The sequence below is a fragment of the Atractosteus spatula genome, chromosome 25, assembly GCF_055471065.1.
Source record: "Atractosteus spatula isolate fAtrSpa1 chromosome 25, fAtrSpa1.hap1, whole genome shotgun sequence".
NCBI lineage: Eukaryota > Metazoa > Chordata > Actinopteri > Semionotiformes > Lepisosteidae > Atractosteus > Atractosteus spatula.
This window is the reverse complement of record NC_142730.1, coordinates 6,063,168-6,080,041: the sequence shown is the minus strand read 5'-3', so window position 1 is coordinate 6,080,041 and position 16,874 is coordinate 6,063,168. Positions and strand designations below refer to the sequence as shown.

General features: G+C 53.9%; 2 protein-coding genes across 5 annotated transcripts in view; both read right to left on the bottom strand.

The window, feature by feature from the left end:
* Positions 1 to 1,097: 1,097 nt before the first annotated feature.
* Positions 1,098 to 7,266, bottom strand: LOC148815233 (annexin A2-like). 2 transcript variants are annotated; one of them, XM_088905077.1, is made up of 13 exons: positions 7,088 to 7,266; positions 6,212 to 6,284; positions 5,161 to 5,257; positions 4,834 to 4,922; positions 4,240 to 4,353; positions 3,990 to 4,080; positions 3,366 to 3,445; positions 2,972 to 3,031; positions 2,786 to 2,873; positions 2,458 to 2,553; positions 2,259 to 2,317; positions 2,027 to 2,149; positions 1,098 to 1,464 (listed from the first exon to the last, which is right to left on the bottom strand). In XM_088905077.1, exons 2-13 carry the CDS (start codon positions 6,257 to 6,259, stop codon positions 1,402 to 1,404), a joined length of 1,008 nt encoding a protein of 335 aa, XP_088761203.1. In that variant the 5' UTR covers positions 6,260 to 6,284; positions 7,088 to 7,266; the 3' UTR covers positions 1,098 to 1,401. The 2 variants fall into 2 exon arrangements, with proteins under 2 accessions (XP_088761203.1, XP_088761204.1); XM_088905078.1 differs by lacking the exon at positions 6,212 to 6,284 and having other exon boundaries at positions 7,088 to 7,265.
* Positions 7,267 to 11,632: 4,366 nt separating this feature from the next.
* arhgef2a (Rho/Rac guanine nucleotide exchange factor 2a) overlaps positions 11,633 to 16,874 on the bottom strand; it is a 56,525-nt gene continuing 51,283 nt past the window's right edge. For all 3 annotated transcript variants that reach the window (XM_088905072.1, XM_088905073.1, XM_088905074.1), the window contains 11 exons: positions 16,469 to 16,545; positions 16,052 to 16,224; positions 15,611 to 15,678; positions 14,945 to 15,136; positions 14,539 to 14,643; positions 14,295 to 14,362; positions 14,089 to 14,130; positions 13,897 to 13,947; positions 13,372 to 13,755; positions 13,097 to 13,283; positions 11,633 to 12,816 (listed from right to left, as the gene is read on the bottom strand). In XM_088905072.1, the coding sequence (XP_088761198.1) occupies positions 12,734 to 12,816; positions 13,097 to 13,283; positions 13,372 to 13,755; positions 13,897 to 13,947; positions 14,089 to 14,130; positions 14,295 to 14,362; positions 14,539 to 14,643; positions 14,945 to 15,136; positions 15,611 to 15,678; positions 16,052 to 16,224; positions 16,469 to 16,545 (1,430 nt within the window). In that variant the 3' untranslated portion in view covers positions 11,633 to 12,733. The remainder of the gene's footprint in view (positions 12,817 to 13,096; positions 13,284 to 13,371; positions 13,756 to 13,896; positions 13,948 to 14,088; positions 14,131 to 14,294; positions 14,363 to 14,538; positions 14,644 to 14,944; positions 15,137 to 15,610; positions 15,679 to 16,051; positions 16,225 to 16,468; positions 16,546 to 16,874) is intronic.

Sequence of the window (16,874 nt, the reverse complement as noted above, 5' to 3'; positions counted from 1 at the left end):
GGTGGTTTTTGTGCTGCAGGGGGTGGTTAAGTGGGGGCATCTGTGTGATCGTGGCCTGCACTGTTTGTGGGGGGGGGGCAGGGGGAGGGCTCCCTGAATCCAGGGACCTCTGTGATTTGAAAGTACCAGACGCATGGGGGCTCTACTCATTCCTCCCAGCGAGATGTTTCAGGACAGGACAGGGCATTTTCAGTCTGATACCTGGATAGCAGGTATGTCTGCAGGTTTGCTTAACGACCTCACTCAGCTCGTTACTGGCTCAATTGAACCCAGTTAACACCTTCTCCCCTTTCTCTAGGTGCTGCTGATTTAAAGAGATCTAGGGAAGCTGCAGGCAGACTGGCACCCCAGTCCGGGGGCCAGACTTTAATGTGTTGAGACAAGGGAACTGGGGGACAGGAGAGCCTCTCTGTCCACCACCTGGATATCTGAAGAACAGTGTCGCTCTGGTCCAGTCGGCCCGGTAATTTAGTTCAGTTGGGCTGTTCAGGGCTCGGGGGGAGTGTGAGCCTGGAGCTCTGTGTCCTTGCTCTCCTGGCAGAGGTGAAGACCTGGTCAGTGTGTCTGTGGGGCTGTCCAGTCCTGGTCCTGGAGGGTTTGGTCAGTGTGTCCTCAGGGCTGTCCAGTCCTGGTCCTGGAGGGTCTGGTCAGTGTGTCCTAAGGGCTGTCCAGTCCTGGTCCTGGAAGGACTGGTCAGTGTGTCCTCAGGGCTGTCCAGTCCTGGTCCTGGAGGGTCTGGTTAGTGTGTCTGCAGGGCTGTCCAGTCCTAGAGGGACTTGGCAGTGTGTCTCTAGGGCTGTCCAATCCAGTTCCTGGAAGGACTGGTCAGTATGTCTACAGGACCAGTTTAACTGCTATTCCCAACTCTTCAGGTGCTGTTTTAAAGGGAACTGGAAAATCAGTAGAGATGCACAGGGGCCCCCTGAGGAACAGGACTGGACAGCCCCGCTCTGGGGTGTTAGAGCCCTCTCTCTTAATTCACAGGAGCTGCAGTCCCCACTTTGTACTATAGCACAAGCTCCGCAGAGAATGAAGTGAGCACCTTAAGTGAAACTTCTAATAACTGGAGCCCTGTCAAGAGAGTTAGTTACCTTTAAGTTAATCTTGTTGCTGGTTTTAATTTTAATATCTCACAATGGACATTTTAGTTCAGATAAAGAATCAGTTCAGTAACCAAGAGCTCGGCTGAATCAGAACCCATTTCACTGTACCTGGCTCGGAGGAAATAGTGTACATTGAATTTAGAAGAGGGGTTTGTGCTGCTCAGAATTGTGCATTGTCTCTGCATTTGTCTTCATTCCACTGAATCTGCGAGTCCTGCACGGCTTAGTGTCCGAAAAACAGCACTGTGTCTGGTGTCAGGTGTCTCCCCCTAGTCCCTGGACCAACACCCATCTCTCCTCACAGGTCCTCCGCGCTGCACAGAGCCAGGAGCGCCTGCTGGTAGTCCCCCTTCACCTTCTCCTGAAAGGACACGGATCAGGGAGAGGTTAGGGCAGAGGAGAGATGGACCAGCCCTGGTCTCTCAGGGTTTCCTGTCGTCTTCCATCAGGCACTGATTGGCTTAATAACCTCAGTGTGAGCTGTGCTTGGAGCAGAGACCTCTCCTGGACCAAAGCTGGAGCCTCTCTAATGTTAGCAGAGCAGGAGTGACAGAAGGTAAACCAAACTTGAGTACAGAGATCGGGAAAGGGCAGGATCTGAGAGGAGGAGGGAGAGATGAGGGACGAGGGCAGGATCTGAGAGGAGGAGAGAGAGATGAGGGACGAGGGCAGGATCTGAGAGGAGGAGAGAGAGATGAGGGACGAGGGCAGGATCTGAGAGGAGGAGAGAGAGATGAGGGACAGGGGCAGGATCTGAGAGGAGGAGAGAGTGATGAGGGACAAGGGCAGGATCTGAGAGGAGGAGAGAGAGAGATGAGGGACAGGGGCAGGATCTGAGAGGAGAAGAGAGTGATGAGGGACAAGGGCAGGGAGGACAGGCAAGCAGGAGAGTGAGACAGGGCGGCGCAGAGCGTGCTGCTGACCTGCAGTGTGGAGTACAGCGACCGGCCCTGCTGTCTGCGGTACTGCACCCGGATGCTCAGGAGGTCCACCTCACTGCGTGACACCAGGATCCGAATCAGCACGCCGTCCTTCCGACCCAGACCCTGCGCAACCAGAACCAGCATCCGCTCAGTCACGTGGACATGGGGAAGGACGTACAGAACCAGAGCCGTTCTCCCTCTCCGGGCCTGGCCGGCGCCGTGGTGCCCTTACCTTCATGGCTTTGTGCAGACTGCCTGCCAGGAGCTCGGGAGTGCTCCGGATGGATTGCACTGCGGGAAGAGAGACCAGAGGTCAGCCTGTTTGTGCCGCAGGAGGTCCGATCGTTCGGCCAGTCACGCGCTGCTGACCGGCTGTGAAGCGCTTGGGTTCGGCCGAGCAGGACGGAGTGGAGGCGGGCGCCAGTCCTCACCCAGGGACAGGAGCCCCTGACGCAGGTCTCCGGAGAAGTCCGACTGCACGGCCTCTTCCGCTGGCCGGCCGCTGAGAGCCTGGAACCTGTCCAGCACTGGGGTGGGGACAGAGAGGAGAGGATTCCCGTCACGGCGGAAAAGACCGTCGGAATCTGGGATGGAGGAGGAGGAGGAGGAGGAAAGTGGGGGAGGCTGTGGAGGGTGAGCGAGGGGAGATGGGGTGTAATTCCAGGTCCGGGGGGTCCGCACGGCCCTGGTTATCCTTCCACCCTGAGGCTTTGGTTACCTCCTAGAACCCGTCATGTGCTGAACTGGACCCGGCCTTACCCCGGCATAGGTGATCGGAGTCGCGTCTCGTCAGCACTCGGATCCATGCCGCCGTGTCCGGCTTCTTCCGCGAGCGTTCCAGGAGAGCCTGCGGGAAGGGAGAGGGAGGGCGTGGGGTCCCGTCCGCAGCTGGCGCACCCCCCCTGCCCCCGTCGGAGGCGCCGCCCGCGGTGCCAGAGCTCTCACCTTGGCGTCCCGTTCGATGAGCCGGTAGTCGATGATCCCCTTCATGTTCTCCTCCTCCTTCTGGAGAGGGGGAAGAGAGAGGAGAGCGCGTCAGGTGACCGGGGCAGACGCGGCCCGGGGGTGTCAGCTGGGGGGGTTACCGGTTCCAGTGTGGGTGACCTCCCGGCCCGGGGAGGCCAGCGCTGGCCCCCCGCCCCGACCCGACATGGGGGCAGGGAGAGCATCCGGCCGTCGAGGTGGCCAGGTGTCAAGATCCCACAGCTGTGTCGCGCAGGAGTAAATTCTGCTGCGTATTCCGAGCCGTCATTCCAGGGCTGGCGATCCCTACTGGGTTTTCCAGAGATGCCCCCATTCGGAATCGCGCCGTCAGTCGGACGGGAGGGGCTGTGCCTACCTGCAGCAGGGCCAGCAGCAGCTCCCTGAAGCCCTGGCTGGTCTCGCTCCTGATGTCCTTCTCCAGGTCCCTCTGGAACTCTGCGCACAGACAAGCCGCCGCACAGTGAGGCGCTGCAGGCTCGGACCCCCGCCCGCCACCCAGCACCCTGGCTCTCCCTGCTGCACACGTGCACGGTATGTGAACAATAATCCTGGGCTGCACTACTGTGGGATTTTAAAAAGCAGGACTCCCACACTATACGACAGTATGGATTGCAGTAGTCCAGCACAATACTCCAATATGGAGTATAGCAATAATCCTGCCCTATATTGCAGTGCGGGTTATAATAACCCCACACATTCATGTGTTATAACAGCAATAATCCTGCCCTACATTGCAGTGTGGGTTATAATATTCACACATATAAATGTGTTATAACAGCAGTAATCCTGCCCTACATTGCAGTGTGGGTTATAATATTCACACATATAAATGTGTTATAACAGCAATAATCCTTCCCCACATTGCAGTGTGGGTTATAAGAACCCCACACATTCATGTGTTATAACAGCAATAATCCTGCCCTTGGGATAACAGCAGTGATATTGGTGTGGTGTGAGGTACATCTTTAGTGAGCCCCACCATCTCTGTAGGCAGCAGCGATCTGTTGGAGCTGCGCAGCTGATCTCGTGCTCAGGACCTCGACCAGGACCTCCTCGTCCGTCCCCAGGCCCTGCGGAGAGAGAGAGAGAGTCACGGAGTCCGCCCAGGGCGACAGCGGAGAGGGGCAGGTGAGTCAGACCCAGCCAACCGCAAGGACCGGGGCTTCGGAGGAAGGAGAGGGGGAGGGTCAAGGGCAGGGGCAGCGTCCAGCCGGCTGGCGGTCAGTCACCTCCATGGCGTTCCGGAGCTGGTGAGCGTCAAAGACCGCAGGCGTCATCATCAGCCCCAGGAGCATGGTCTCCACCTCCCCAGACAGCGCCCTCTTCAGGTTGGGTACCAGCTCCTGGAGAAATGGAGGTGATATGGCACCTAGGATTGCTTAAATCTGACACCCCCCTCCCGTGTTTTTCTGTAAAGGTCAAAGGTGCATGCCTATCACACAAAAACAACATTTCATTCATGACAAGGATGCTTGGTAGACATACTGACCAGTCCCTCCAGGACCAGGACTGGACAGCTCTGCAGACACACTGGCCCCTCAGGGACCAGGACTGGACAGCCCTGTAGACACACTGACCAGCCCCTCCAGGACTGAGACTGGACAGCCCTGCAGACACACCAACCGGCCCCTCCAGGACCAGGAGTGGACAGCCCTGGGGACACACCGACTGGCCCCTCCAGGACCAGGACTGGACAGCCCTGCAGACACACTGGCCCCTCAGGGACCAGGACTGGACAGCCCTGCAGATATGCTGACCACTGAGTCCTGGTACAGTTATATTCAGTGTAAATCGGTGCCAGAGACTCCCCTGCAGATCCCTACCTGCCCGGTGACACCACGGTACATCTCGGCAATCTGCTGTCTCTGGGCATTGGTGCGGTTGGTCAGGACTCTCACCAGCGAGCTCACATCTGTGCCAATGACAACAGCTGGGTAAGCAGTAGCTGTCACAGGGAGCTCTGCGCCAGCGGCGCACCTGTCCGCTGTCCTGGCTGGAGTCGCCCCGCCGCTCGACAGTGACTCCTGGATCCAGAGGTAACCTCAGGATCAGGATCAGGAACAGCCGAAGCCCCAGATCGGCCCCCAAGTTCCTCTGCTCGTAGAGGAGCAGGAGCAAATCACTGGGGCCACACCGGAACACAGCGTTACCTTTGTTTGCCATGGCGACAGCGATCTGCCGGGCATCCCTCTCCGGTCGGAAATTTGGAAAGGGCCGGATGGTGCCCAGAGTGCCCCAGGACATTTCCTTAGGGCACACAGAGAAAGAGAGGAGGTAGGAGTGAGTATGCTGGATAGCATGCCTTCACTAATCATCCCTTTCATTCATTCATGTTTTGGCTCACATTGCGTCTTTTCACTTTTTGTCACATGCAGAAACAATCACATGTGATTGAACAGTCGCCTTTTACAGTTCACACCGCTCTTCCTCACTTGCAGCTGTTCCTGGAGTCTGTCCGTTCGCTCAGGCGCTGGGAAGACCAGGCAGGGGAGAGAGTGCTGAGGGATCTTTCATTTTGTGATCGGCCGTGTGGTTAGTTTTAGGAGGTGGGGAGCATGTTTCCAGTTGTGCCGAGTGTTCTGGACAGTTGGAGAGGGTGGAATACTCGCCCCGAGAGGTGGGTTTTGTCACGGAATTTTGTGCCAGGTCAAAAGTACCGACGCTGCAAGTCCAAGGCGATCAAATTGTGTGATAACAGACCTGTCCCGGTCAGGAGTGGCCTCAGTGGGGAGTCTCTTTTGCACCATTAGGGTGTGGAGATGTCGAAGTAAGGCTTGTGGGCTTGGGGTGCTGCAGCTAGCCCCAGGAAGCTCGGACCAGCATGCAGCAGGAAGCCCCAGAACCCCTTGCTGCTGCAGCTGCTGAAGGCCTGTGTGTGGTTTGATACCACACCACGTTTTAGCGATTTATTTATTTTTTTGGTTACACAGTGCCACTTTATGCTTTGACTTTGGCCGATTCTGTTTCCCAGTTAAAAGTCCTGAAACATGTCTATAGTGTTGGGGAATGAACACCTAAATGCAGAACGCTTGATATAGCATATTCACACAACCCAGCCCATGAGGAGTACCTCAGGAGAACTCCTCCAGAAAACCCGTCTACTAGCTGGGGATTTCTGAAGGAATAACACCTAGGCCTGATCCCACAGGATATCTGCATGTTTCCTGCAGGAGAACTGGGGTTTCCCCCACAGGTCCTTACAGTGTCCTGCAGGGGCATGGCCTCCAGAGCATCCAGCAGGAGGTCCATTTCGCTGTGACCCTGTTGACTGACCCTGTTGTTGAGGGACACATGAAAATCAGACTTGTCCAATCAGTACAGTCACCATACTGTTCTTGTTCTGGGCTACTCTGTCTCTGTACTGAATCTCACTGTCTCTGTGTTGTATCAGTATCTCTGTACTTTATCTCACTGTCGCTGTGAGGTGTATCACAATGTCTCTGTACTGTATCTCACTGTCTCTGTGCTGTATCACTGTGTCTGTGCTGTATCTCACTGTCTCTGTACTTAATTTCACTGTTGCTGTGCTGTATCTCACTGTCTCTGTACTGTATCTCACTGTCTGTGCTGTATCAGTATCTCTGTGCTGTAACTCACTGTCGCTGTACTGTATCAGTGTTTCTGTACCGTATCTTACTGTCGCTGTGCTGTATCATTGTCTCTGTGTGATGTATCTCAATGTCTCTATACTGTATCAGTGTCTGTGTACTGTATCTCACAGTTTCTATGCTATATCTGTCTCTGTAACAAACTTTCTGTGTTCTGTATCACAGTGTCTCTGTGCTTTAGCACAGTGACTTTATGTATCACAATGTGTGCTGTATCACAAAGTCTCTGTGCTGTATAACAGTGTCTGTGTGCTGTATCAAGATGTCTCTGTGCTGTATAACAGTGTCTGTGTGCTGTATCACGAAGTCTCTGTGCTGTATAAATGTCTGTGCTGTATTGGTGTCTCTGTGATTAACTAACTGCTTATTAAAAGCACTATTCATTAACATCCTTTAGAGAACCTTCATATTTTCATATAAAAAGACACATTTAAAAGTAGAATTAAAAGAGAAGATGAAACAAGCTCACCTCAGCTGCAGTAGTACAGACAGGATCTGCTGGTTGCAATCTGCTAACACACCAAAGTGCTGGAGCTGCCTGAGACTGTTAGCTCAGTAAGGGACAGCAGTGTCTGTATCACAGGGCAGAGTACGCTGGTTGGACAGGTTCCATATCCGCGTGTTAGGAAAACAGTGTCCAGGGTGTGTCTTCTGCAGAGTGGCCCCAGGGGCAAAAGTCTGTTACACTTCCAGAATATCTTACACCTGCAGCGGCCAAAACCCGTTTGAACAGTGTTGGATAGCCAGAAAGAAATGTGCTTTTCTGTACCTGTAGAAATCTGTTGCTTAAAAATGCGCTTGATGGAGAAAAACATGAAAGCTTAGTCATGCCAACAGGTACTTGATCTCTGTACTCATTATTTGCAGAAAGGTTTTTTTCCATGAATGTGTCAGTACACTATCCGCCAGTGAGTCACTCTCCCCAGCAGGCAGTCGTTCGGAGGGAGAGCACTTACTATCCAGTTGGCCTTGAGGCCTGTTGTCTTTGCACACTGTAGCTGTAAAAATACAGGAGATAAGAAAACGCCGCTCTTGCTCCTGTGTGGCCAGCAGGGGGAGCATGCACCCATCTGTTTGTTTTCTGTCTTCTCCCAGGACAGAGTCGACCCCGGCGCAAGGCAGGGTACAGCCTGGGCGGGACACCAGTCCATCGCAGGGCGGATAGAGACACACGCTCTCTCACACCCACCACGGCCAGTTTCCACGTCACGCGCCACGGCGCAGAGAGCACTGTCTCTGGGGAGGCTGGCCTCTTCTCGTTCTTCTTCTAACATGAGTATTTCGGTAAACTATTAAACTCGGTATTTTTTAGACGCATTGTAACCTCGGTCACATGACCTAATGGAACCAGTAAAGGCTTATTCCAGGCTGAGAAGAGAAGAAAAGAAACACAACGTTTCGGCTGTGGAGCCTTCTTTGGGTGTGTGAGAAGAAGGCTCCACAGCCGAAACGTTGTGTTTCTTTTCTTTTCTTCTCTTCTCTTCTCAGCGTGGAATAAGCCTTTACTGGTTCCTTCGGAGCCCACGCGTGCAGGCGCAGCTCCCTGCTCGGGCGACTTTAAATGACGTCAGCCCGGTGAGGCGCGCAGTGCGGAGCCGGTCCCTTTAAAACTCCGCCTCCCGCCATGCCCTGCGCGAGACTGGCGCGGCGGTTGAGCCACAATTATCCATTAAAACGGCGATAGTTGACAGGTTGGAAGCGAAAACGTTTATTTTGGCTGTTGCTCGTTCGTCTTTTTTTTGGTCGCTTTAGTCAGACTTCTTCTAAAGGATATCGTGCTTTTGGACGCTTCGGACCTCGTGCTTTTGGAAGCCTTTTAACGGATTCACTTTCCGTTAAAAGGAAACTTTGCTGTGGTCAACCCTTCGGTTTTTTTGGGGGGACTGATATTCTTTTTTTTCCTGTATGGACGTCGAAGGACAGTTTTTTTGGAGCACGTCGGAGTGGGTGAGGTCTCCCTAGTCCTTCCTTGTCTTCGGGCGTGTTGGAAGTGTTGGACGCTACCGGCAGTGGAAGCAGTCTTCGTGTCTGTGTGTTTTCTGGGAATAGCCGCGGTGTAAGACTGTTCTGTGTGCTGTTGTCTCAATACTGTTCTTATTGCCCATGTATTTGTAGTGAATCTCTGTGTTTATCCGGCCACAGAAAGTGCGTTATCCTGTTTCTCTCGAGCCTTGTGTTATTTCCATCGCTGTCGATCGATCCTTTTATCCCGAATTCGGTGGGAGACCATCCCTGATCAAAGGGGGTTGAGGGACGACCGTTAGGACATTTAGGATTGTTGTGAAGTCTGCTGCACATGATTCCTCGAAGCACTCACTGCGTGAGGAGTGAAGATGCCTCTATAACACCTTCAAGCCCGATTAGAAGTGTTATGGTTACGCAATTGGTTATTATATCGATTAGACCAACTGTGTTACTGAAACATCAGGTGGAAAAAGGCCTGAGGACCCCCTGACCCCAAGGAACTGACTGACACCCCTGGGCTGTAGTGTCACCAACAGTGAGCAGCAGTCACCGGTCTGTACAGTGATCTGTTGTAGCTGAGCGGGGCCGGCGGTCTGTACAGTGATATGTTGTAGTTTGAGGGGGATCGGCGGTCTCTACAGTGATCTGTTGTAGCTGAGCGGGGCCGGCGGTCTGTACAGTGATCTGTTGTAGTTTGATCGGGATCGGCGGTCTGTACAGTGATCTGTTGTAGCTGAGCGGGGCCGGCGGTCTGTACAGTGATCTGTTGTAGCTGAGCGGGGTCAGAGGTCTGTACAGTGATCTGTCGTAGCAGAGCGGGGCCGGCGGTCTGTACAGTGATCTGTTGTAGCTGAGCGGGGTCAGAGGTCTGTACAGTGATCTGTTGTAGCTGAGCGGGGCCGGCGGTCTGTACAGTGATCTGTTGTAGCTGAGCGGGGCCGGCGGTCTGTACAGTGATCTGTTGTAGTTTGAGGGGGATCGGCGGTCTGTACAGTGATCTGTTGTAGTTTGAGGGGGATCGGCGGTCTGTATATTGACAGATCATGAAATTCATTTTTGAAAATGAGGGGGAATTCCCCCTTAACATAAAGCTCATGGGGGATGTCAGCCTCTTGGGGGGATTGTAGTGGACTAACTAATACACGACACGAGCTTCATAAGTTCATTGTAAATACAGTCCTACCTTGTTGCCAGCCTGTCTTTCACTGCCAGCCTCCTCTGCAACGCGTGAAGCTTGTTGCTTCTTACAGCGGAGTTGCTGAAAAACCGATGCACTCAAGTCTTTCGGAAACACATCTGGCTGCATCGCTAGCACCAAGGGCAAGGCAGTGAGCTGTACAGTGTGCCCTGGCTCATTCTGGATTGAACTCTTCTCCGAGTTTCCCAACAGCTCCCTGGCAGCTTCCTGTCATAATAGCAGCTCCTTCTGTGCATACTGCCACAAGTGTGCTCCCAGTTGTGTTTTGCTCAGTAGTTGCTTTATGTCTTGAAAAATGGTCTCTGCCCTTCTATCTGCAATTTTAGAGTTTCTGAGAAACCTTTTCCACCTTGTTTTCATGTATGAGTGTGCTTGCGATAGCTTGAGGCTTTTCTGATGCATGTTTGTCACTCAGAGAGCTTCCGTAGTTTGATCCGTCAATCTTAAGATGCTTCTAAGGAAGAAGTACTGTTTCGTTCACGAATCTCACGAGTTCAACGAAATTTGAATTGGCTAGCTCGGTTTCTACAACAAAGTGCACCGCTTTTAAGTAAGTAGTCCTTTAACCCCTTCTTCGACGTGATATTGGGGCTTCGATAGCACCAGCCACAGCGATCTTAGCTGATTTTGCCGTCCGCTGTCTTTCGAGTGCTGTGTCATGAGCAACCGCCTTCGAGTGACTGATGAATACAGACGGTTTTGTAGCACCAGCGAGTAAACCTCACACTACTGAACATGTTGCAAACTGAGCAGCTCATTTCTCATTGCGAGCCAGGGATAGATACTCTGGGTGCTTTATCACTTTTTCTTCTGTGAATCTCCTCATCAGCGTCGTTATTTTTCAGGGGCAGGTGCTTTTTCTCTTGGGGGGCTTACCTGCTTCAGAAGTAGACTTTCTTTGCAGCCAACGTTCCATTTTAGCTCGAGTTTACTACCTCGATTTTGAAGTTTTCACACTGAACTAACGATCACCGATTCCGAGTCCACATTAACCTGTTTTCGATCCCTATTCGTCCGCTTATGGCAATGCAAGACGTGCAACGCAACCACACGGTGTAACCTCACTGAATCGTGCAGTAAGGGCGTGCAACATGGAAAACTCAGGCTGACAGAGAATGCGTGTGGATTGATTTAGGCTGTTTCTGCTTGGCAGATGGCTTGCCAATAAAAGTGTGCGGCAGATTCCTGCATTCTAAATGTTGGGTTTGTGGGAATAACTAAAAGTGTGCAGCTTACTCGCAATCCCACACCAAAATACGAGCCCTGATTGAGCTATTGTAGTTGAATCGGGTCAGCAGGAACAGTGGTCTGTATATTGATCTATTGTAGATGTGTGTGATCAATGGTGTCAGTGGTCTGTGTAGTGATCTACTGTAGATGAGTGTGATCAATGGCGTCAGTGGTCTGTATAGTGATCTACTGTAGATGAGTGTGATCAATGGCGTCAGTGGTCTGTGTAGTGATCTACTGTAGATGAGTGTGATCAATGGCGTCAGTGGTCTGTGTAGTGATCTACTGTAGATGAGTGTGATCAATGGCGTCAGTGGTCTGTGTAGTGATCTACTGTAGATGAGTGTGATCAATGGTGTCAGTGGTCTGTATAGTGATCTATTGTAGTTGATCCCTCACACACTTCCCACAGACACCCCTCACACACACTCCTGCAAACACATCTCTCACACTCACCCCTCACACACACACTCTTCCCTTTAGCCTGTGAGCATGAAAGTGATCTGCCACTGGGGCTGACAGCTCCCAGGGCTGCGCTGGCCTGCAGATCGCCAGCAAACCGACCAGATAAACACCCTGACTAAGACGGTGGGGGAAAAAAAGAGCAAGAAACACATTTCATTTTGCCGCTTTATCCAGGAAGCAAGTCTTAGTAAATATGACAAATAAAATAAAACGGTAAGGTCATCCGAAAACGATCACATGTCAACCTCTTTTCTGCTTTCCTCCATCTCAGCTTCAGGTCCTTTATACATACAAATACATACATTATACATATATATATATAATCATAGTAAAACTACTGTAGTTTCTTCACTCTTCATTACAGCTCCTGAATGCGGTGCAGTTTGTGGGTCTGTGCAGTTCAGCACTACGGGGGAAGAACTGCCATTTCTTTCTTTTCTAAAAGCTGGGCCGGGCCAGTCCTGATCCAGAGGCTTCCTGGCCAGCTGATACTGCTGTGCTCGACCAGAGGTTCAGTTTCCGGCCAGGCCTTTAACAGGGGCAGAGAGGGGTAGGATCTGCCCTGCTGCCGGCTGCCTCCCGTCTCCGAGAGACAAACGGCTGCCCAGTTCTTGGCGCCTGTGTACTCGTGTGTTGTTTTTTGGCGTGTTTCCCCAGTAATTCTGAACACTGCACCTCCTCTTCCCCACCCAACCCTCCTCCATCAAGTAAAAGAGTTATAACACCCCCCCACCCCAAAAAAAACCCTTTTGGTACTGTAAAGAGACAGCCAGGCTTTACCTGTGCTTTTAAGGGGGCCATTGTTTGGTGTGGGAAGGGGGTGATTTCCTTAGCGCACAGCGTTCTAAATATATAATTTTACACCCCCTCCCCATCTCCTATAGCTTTAACAGGCCCCAGTCCTGCCCCCTGGAACCCCAGTATATGCTGGTCGGCCTGCCAGATCAGCTCTCAAGAAGGTCACTGAGCTCTGAGCTGGGTGAATGAGTTGCCTGAGCAGACTGAATTCTTTGCTGTTCCTAATAACCTGTCAGAGACGTAGAAGCAGCCTGAGGTCTCCACGAGAGCCTGTGCTGGGCTCTTCTGAGTCAGTTAAATCCAATTATGTAATTAAGAGGTCTTCGTCACGGCAGAGGCCTGAGGACCTGGAGGGTTTCCTGTAGCGGGGCCAGAGGATGGGCCTGGCGCAGCCCGGCCCGGCATGGTCCTTCAGTCTAGTTGTGTTCAGTCTGGTGGGGCCCAGTCCGGGCGGGTCTGTTAGCTGCTGTGCGCCTCGCTGTCCCGCTCGGGGTCACGGGGCTCTGCCCCACACTCCATCTCTTCTGGGATGTCCTGCAGATCTGGAGCGAGAGGAGAGGTTGAGGGGCTCGTGCATTATGCTGGAGGTCCCCAGGAGAACGTCTGTCCCCTTGTGTTCAGCTCCCACAATGACTTATGTGGAAAACCTGCTGCCTCTGGGGTCACGAGGGGGGTGCAGAGGGGGCAGCACCCACTTTAAACTAGTGGCAACCACACTATACTATGTGTGCTAGTTTGCAGGAGAGGTTAAGAGATCAAGACCGGTCTGAAAAAGCCGAGGTGACACCCCAAACGCTCCCCTTCGGCAACGTGACTTCTCACCTCTGGGACTCTCCGATCTGGGAGAGACGTCCCCCTCGTCCTCATCTTCATCATCGTCGGAGTTCATGTCCGGGTCGCTCCCCTCCCGCAGGTGTTCCGAGAGGTCGGTCTGGTCGGGGCCTTCGGCCAGTCCTGGTGGCGTGTCCGAGCTGGATCCCGGCCTGCTTCCCCGGCGCTGGGCAGGGCTCTGACAGGCGAGAGGTCAAAGGTCAGGCTGTGTTGCGCAGGAGCGCACTGGACTGTGCTGGCCCACACCGTGCGGCACTGTGCTGTACCTGCTGCGTGCCGTCTGTGCTGGCCTCTGCCTCAGGTGCCTCGGAGCTGTAGTGCTCCCGTGCCTCCAGCAGGGCGGCGATGCTGCTGTGCTTCAGCTCCTTCAGCTGCCTCTCCAGCTCGGCCCGGGCCTTCTCGCTCTCCCGCAGCCGGGCCTCGCTGCTCCGCAGCCGGGTCAGCTCCTCCTGCAGGAGGCTGTGCTGCCGCTGGAGCAGGGTGAGCTCCGTGCCGCTCCCCGCGCCCGTGCTCACGTCCAGGCCCGTGTCCCGGGACAGAGAGCGGCTCAGCTTCTCCCGGCCCACCGCCTTCTCGGGCTGCGCCGGCGCGGGGGCGGGGCTGCCCCGCAGGGCCAGCTCCAGCAGGGAGTCCTGCCGCAGGACCACCGCCTGGAGGGGGAGAGAGAGGCACAGCCGCTGAGACCCCCACGCGCACTGCTGCAGCGCCTCCCACGGGGGGCTCATGAAGTCAGCGGGCCGGCTCCGACTCCGCGCGGCGCGAGAGAGACGCAGACACACACAGGGACTTGCCTGGAGCGCGTGGAGCCGCATGCTGAGGTTCAGCAGCCTCTGAGACACCTCCTGGAAAGCACACACTTCAGTCAGACTTCTGTTTCCACCACTGTTATCAATGAGCTTCACATTCATCATCATTACTGCAACCACCCCACACTCGGTAATACTGGTTCTGTCCTGGCTAGTGAGAAGCAGGAGTCCTCTTACCTCATTGAGGGACTTCTCCTGCAGCTGATTGCCATTCCTGTCCTGCAAGATTAAAGAAAAGATAACAGAATATTTTTTCCACTGTTAAATTCCCTGTGCAGCCCTGCCTGGACTCTCACAAATAGTACGTCTGTGCCACAACACCCTGTATGTGTGAGGGTGACTGAGCAGACAGACGCAGAGCACAGCTGCTCTCGGTCTCTTACCCTCTGCGTCTGGTCGGGGTCGAGGCTGCTGGAATCGAGGGTCCCGTTGACTGACACTGCGTCGCCATCTGTCGTAGAGAGGGAGAGAGGTGGTGGGTAGAGACAGAGGCAGAGGGGTAGCGAGAGTGAGAAGAGGGACACACACTGAGGAGCAAGAGAGGGTTGAGGAGTAGGACGTGGAAAGAGAGACAGCGAGGGACACCTGCAGAGGGAGACGGACAGACAGCGTGCCGCAGGGACTCACTGGAGGTGTTCTCTGGCGCCCCCATGTGATTCTGGTCTCCGTTGGTGCTGCAGGGGAGAGGAACTTCAAAGGTCGAGCCCAGTAACAGCTCACACAGCTTTTCCACTGAGAGTTCAGGAGAGATTGGGACATGACATTAAAAAATAAAAACTTTTACAATCAAAGTGTCCGTATTCCACTGTGTGGGCATGTGGGTCATTTGCCAGTGTGTCCAGGGTGCAAGGCTGTGTCCAAGTGTGTCCAGGGCTGTGTGTGTGCCAGTGTGTCCAGGGTGCAGGGTTGTGTCCAGGGTTGTGTGTGTGTGTGTGTGCCAGTGTGTCCAGGGCATAGCAGCCAGTCTTGTTTTCAAGGGGTCAATCTCGTCATCCATGTGTGAATGTGGTCAGTCTGGTCTTCAGCCTCATACCCTCGGTGATGGCCTCGGAGATCAGCCTCTCTCCTTGAGGGGCCTCGAGGGTGTCTGCCCGGAAGAGGTTCCGGCAGTTGTGGGGAGGCAGAACGACCCCCTGACCTGCCATGACCTCTACGACCTCTGCAAACAGGGTGACTCTCTCCTGGAGCAGCTCCAGCACCTCCCTGTCCTTCTGCTGGATGTCTCCTGGGAGGAAGAGGGACACAGGGTTGAAGAACACAAGACCGGTCACAGGCCAGAGCTGATCGGAGGATCTTGGCAAGCTATCGGCTGTAAGCCATCACTTATCATTTCTTTCTGAAAAGAAGCCAGGGTATCGGCTTCTACACCAGGGCTGGGCAGCATGTTCCCCACCCCCACCAGCCTTAGTGTAAGTTAGTGTCTCCTGTTCTCTGCTTTACGTGCTCTTCCCTGCAGTTTCTACTTGTGTCCTGTGGTTTGTCTCTGTTCACTATTAGAAGGGAGGGAGTGTGCACAAGAGAAAAGAGGAGAATATGGGGAAAGAGCGAGAGAGAGATGGGGGGGGGGGAAGAGAAAGGAGAGAGTGATAGTCTCAGCACACAGCAAGAGAGTGTGGGACGCTGGATAGAGCCGCTGTAAAGGACAGCGAGGGGCGAGACAGCGCGGTGACGGAGGTGGAGGAGTGCAGCGAGTACAGACCTCTCAGCCTGCGGAGAAGAGCCTTGTCCTCCGTCTCGATCAGAGGGAAGTCGTCTCTGGACGGACAGCTGGGGAGGAAGAGAGACAGTATTGAGCCGTGCAGGAGCACACACCTCGTGATGACCTGTACCAGGTGGGTTTACTACCAAGAAAACTGTCCCAAGTTGCACGTGAGACCCGTCTGAAGTGCAGCTATACGCTCTGTCCCAGGTGTCTGTAGCTGACTCCAGTCTGCTGCTCCTGTAGTGTCCAGTCCAGTTCACTCTGCTCTGTCTAAGGTACAGCTGTACGCCCCATCCCAGGTGTCTGCCTCTCCCACCTGTGTGACCTGTCCCAGGTGTGTGTACTGGACTCGGCCTCTCCCACCTGTGTGACCTGTCCCAGGTGTGTGTACTGGACTCTGCCTCTCCCACCTGTGTGACCTGTCCCAGGTGTTTGTACCTGACTACCGTGTGCTGAATCAGCTTCATCCAGGTGTTGCGGTCGTCGCGGGAGGCGGCGTGCAGCTCGTACATCTCTGGGGGTGTGGAGTCGCTGATGAGGAACATGCCCTTCTCCTGGTTGGCGATGTCGCGCACGATCAGGTTCTGGAGTGACAGCACAGGGGGCTTGTCCTGCCGACACAGACGCACAGACCGTCAGGCTACCGAAACGATTCCCCCACACTGCTCTTACGGCTAACTCTCTGGGCTACAAAACAGGGAATCTGATGCAGGTTATCACACAGAGGTGGCCGGGCACCACAGGACTGCGGTGACTTTCAGACAACACAGCTACTCGTGCGGGAAGGGTGTGTGGCAGTTTAAGGCAGGTGTTTCTAGGGTGTCAAGCATTCCGAGGCCGGAGTCCCAGACTGACCAGGCAGGGGAAAGTGAACTTCTGGTCTTTCTCTTGCAGGAACACCAGGATGTCTGTCATCAGCAGGACCTGGGCATCTGAACACAAGACACACTGTCAGCACTGAGAGGCAGAGAGAGGGAGAGAGAAGCCATGACAGAGGCGCAGAGGGAGACACAGACAAGACAGAAAAGAAAGAGAAGAGAAAGAAGAAATAAAAAAGGGATGAGCAACAAGGAAGGAAGTGAGAAATAAGAAACAGCCAGAGAGCCCAGCCCACCCTGTCCCAGTCCTGCCTACTCAAGTCCAGCCCACCCTGTCCCAGTCCTGCCTACTCAAGTCCAGCCCACCCCGCCCACTGTACTGTCCAGTCCAGTCAGTCTCCCCAGTCCAGTCCACCCTACTCCAGTAGTGTCCAGTCCAGTCA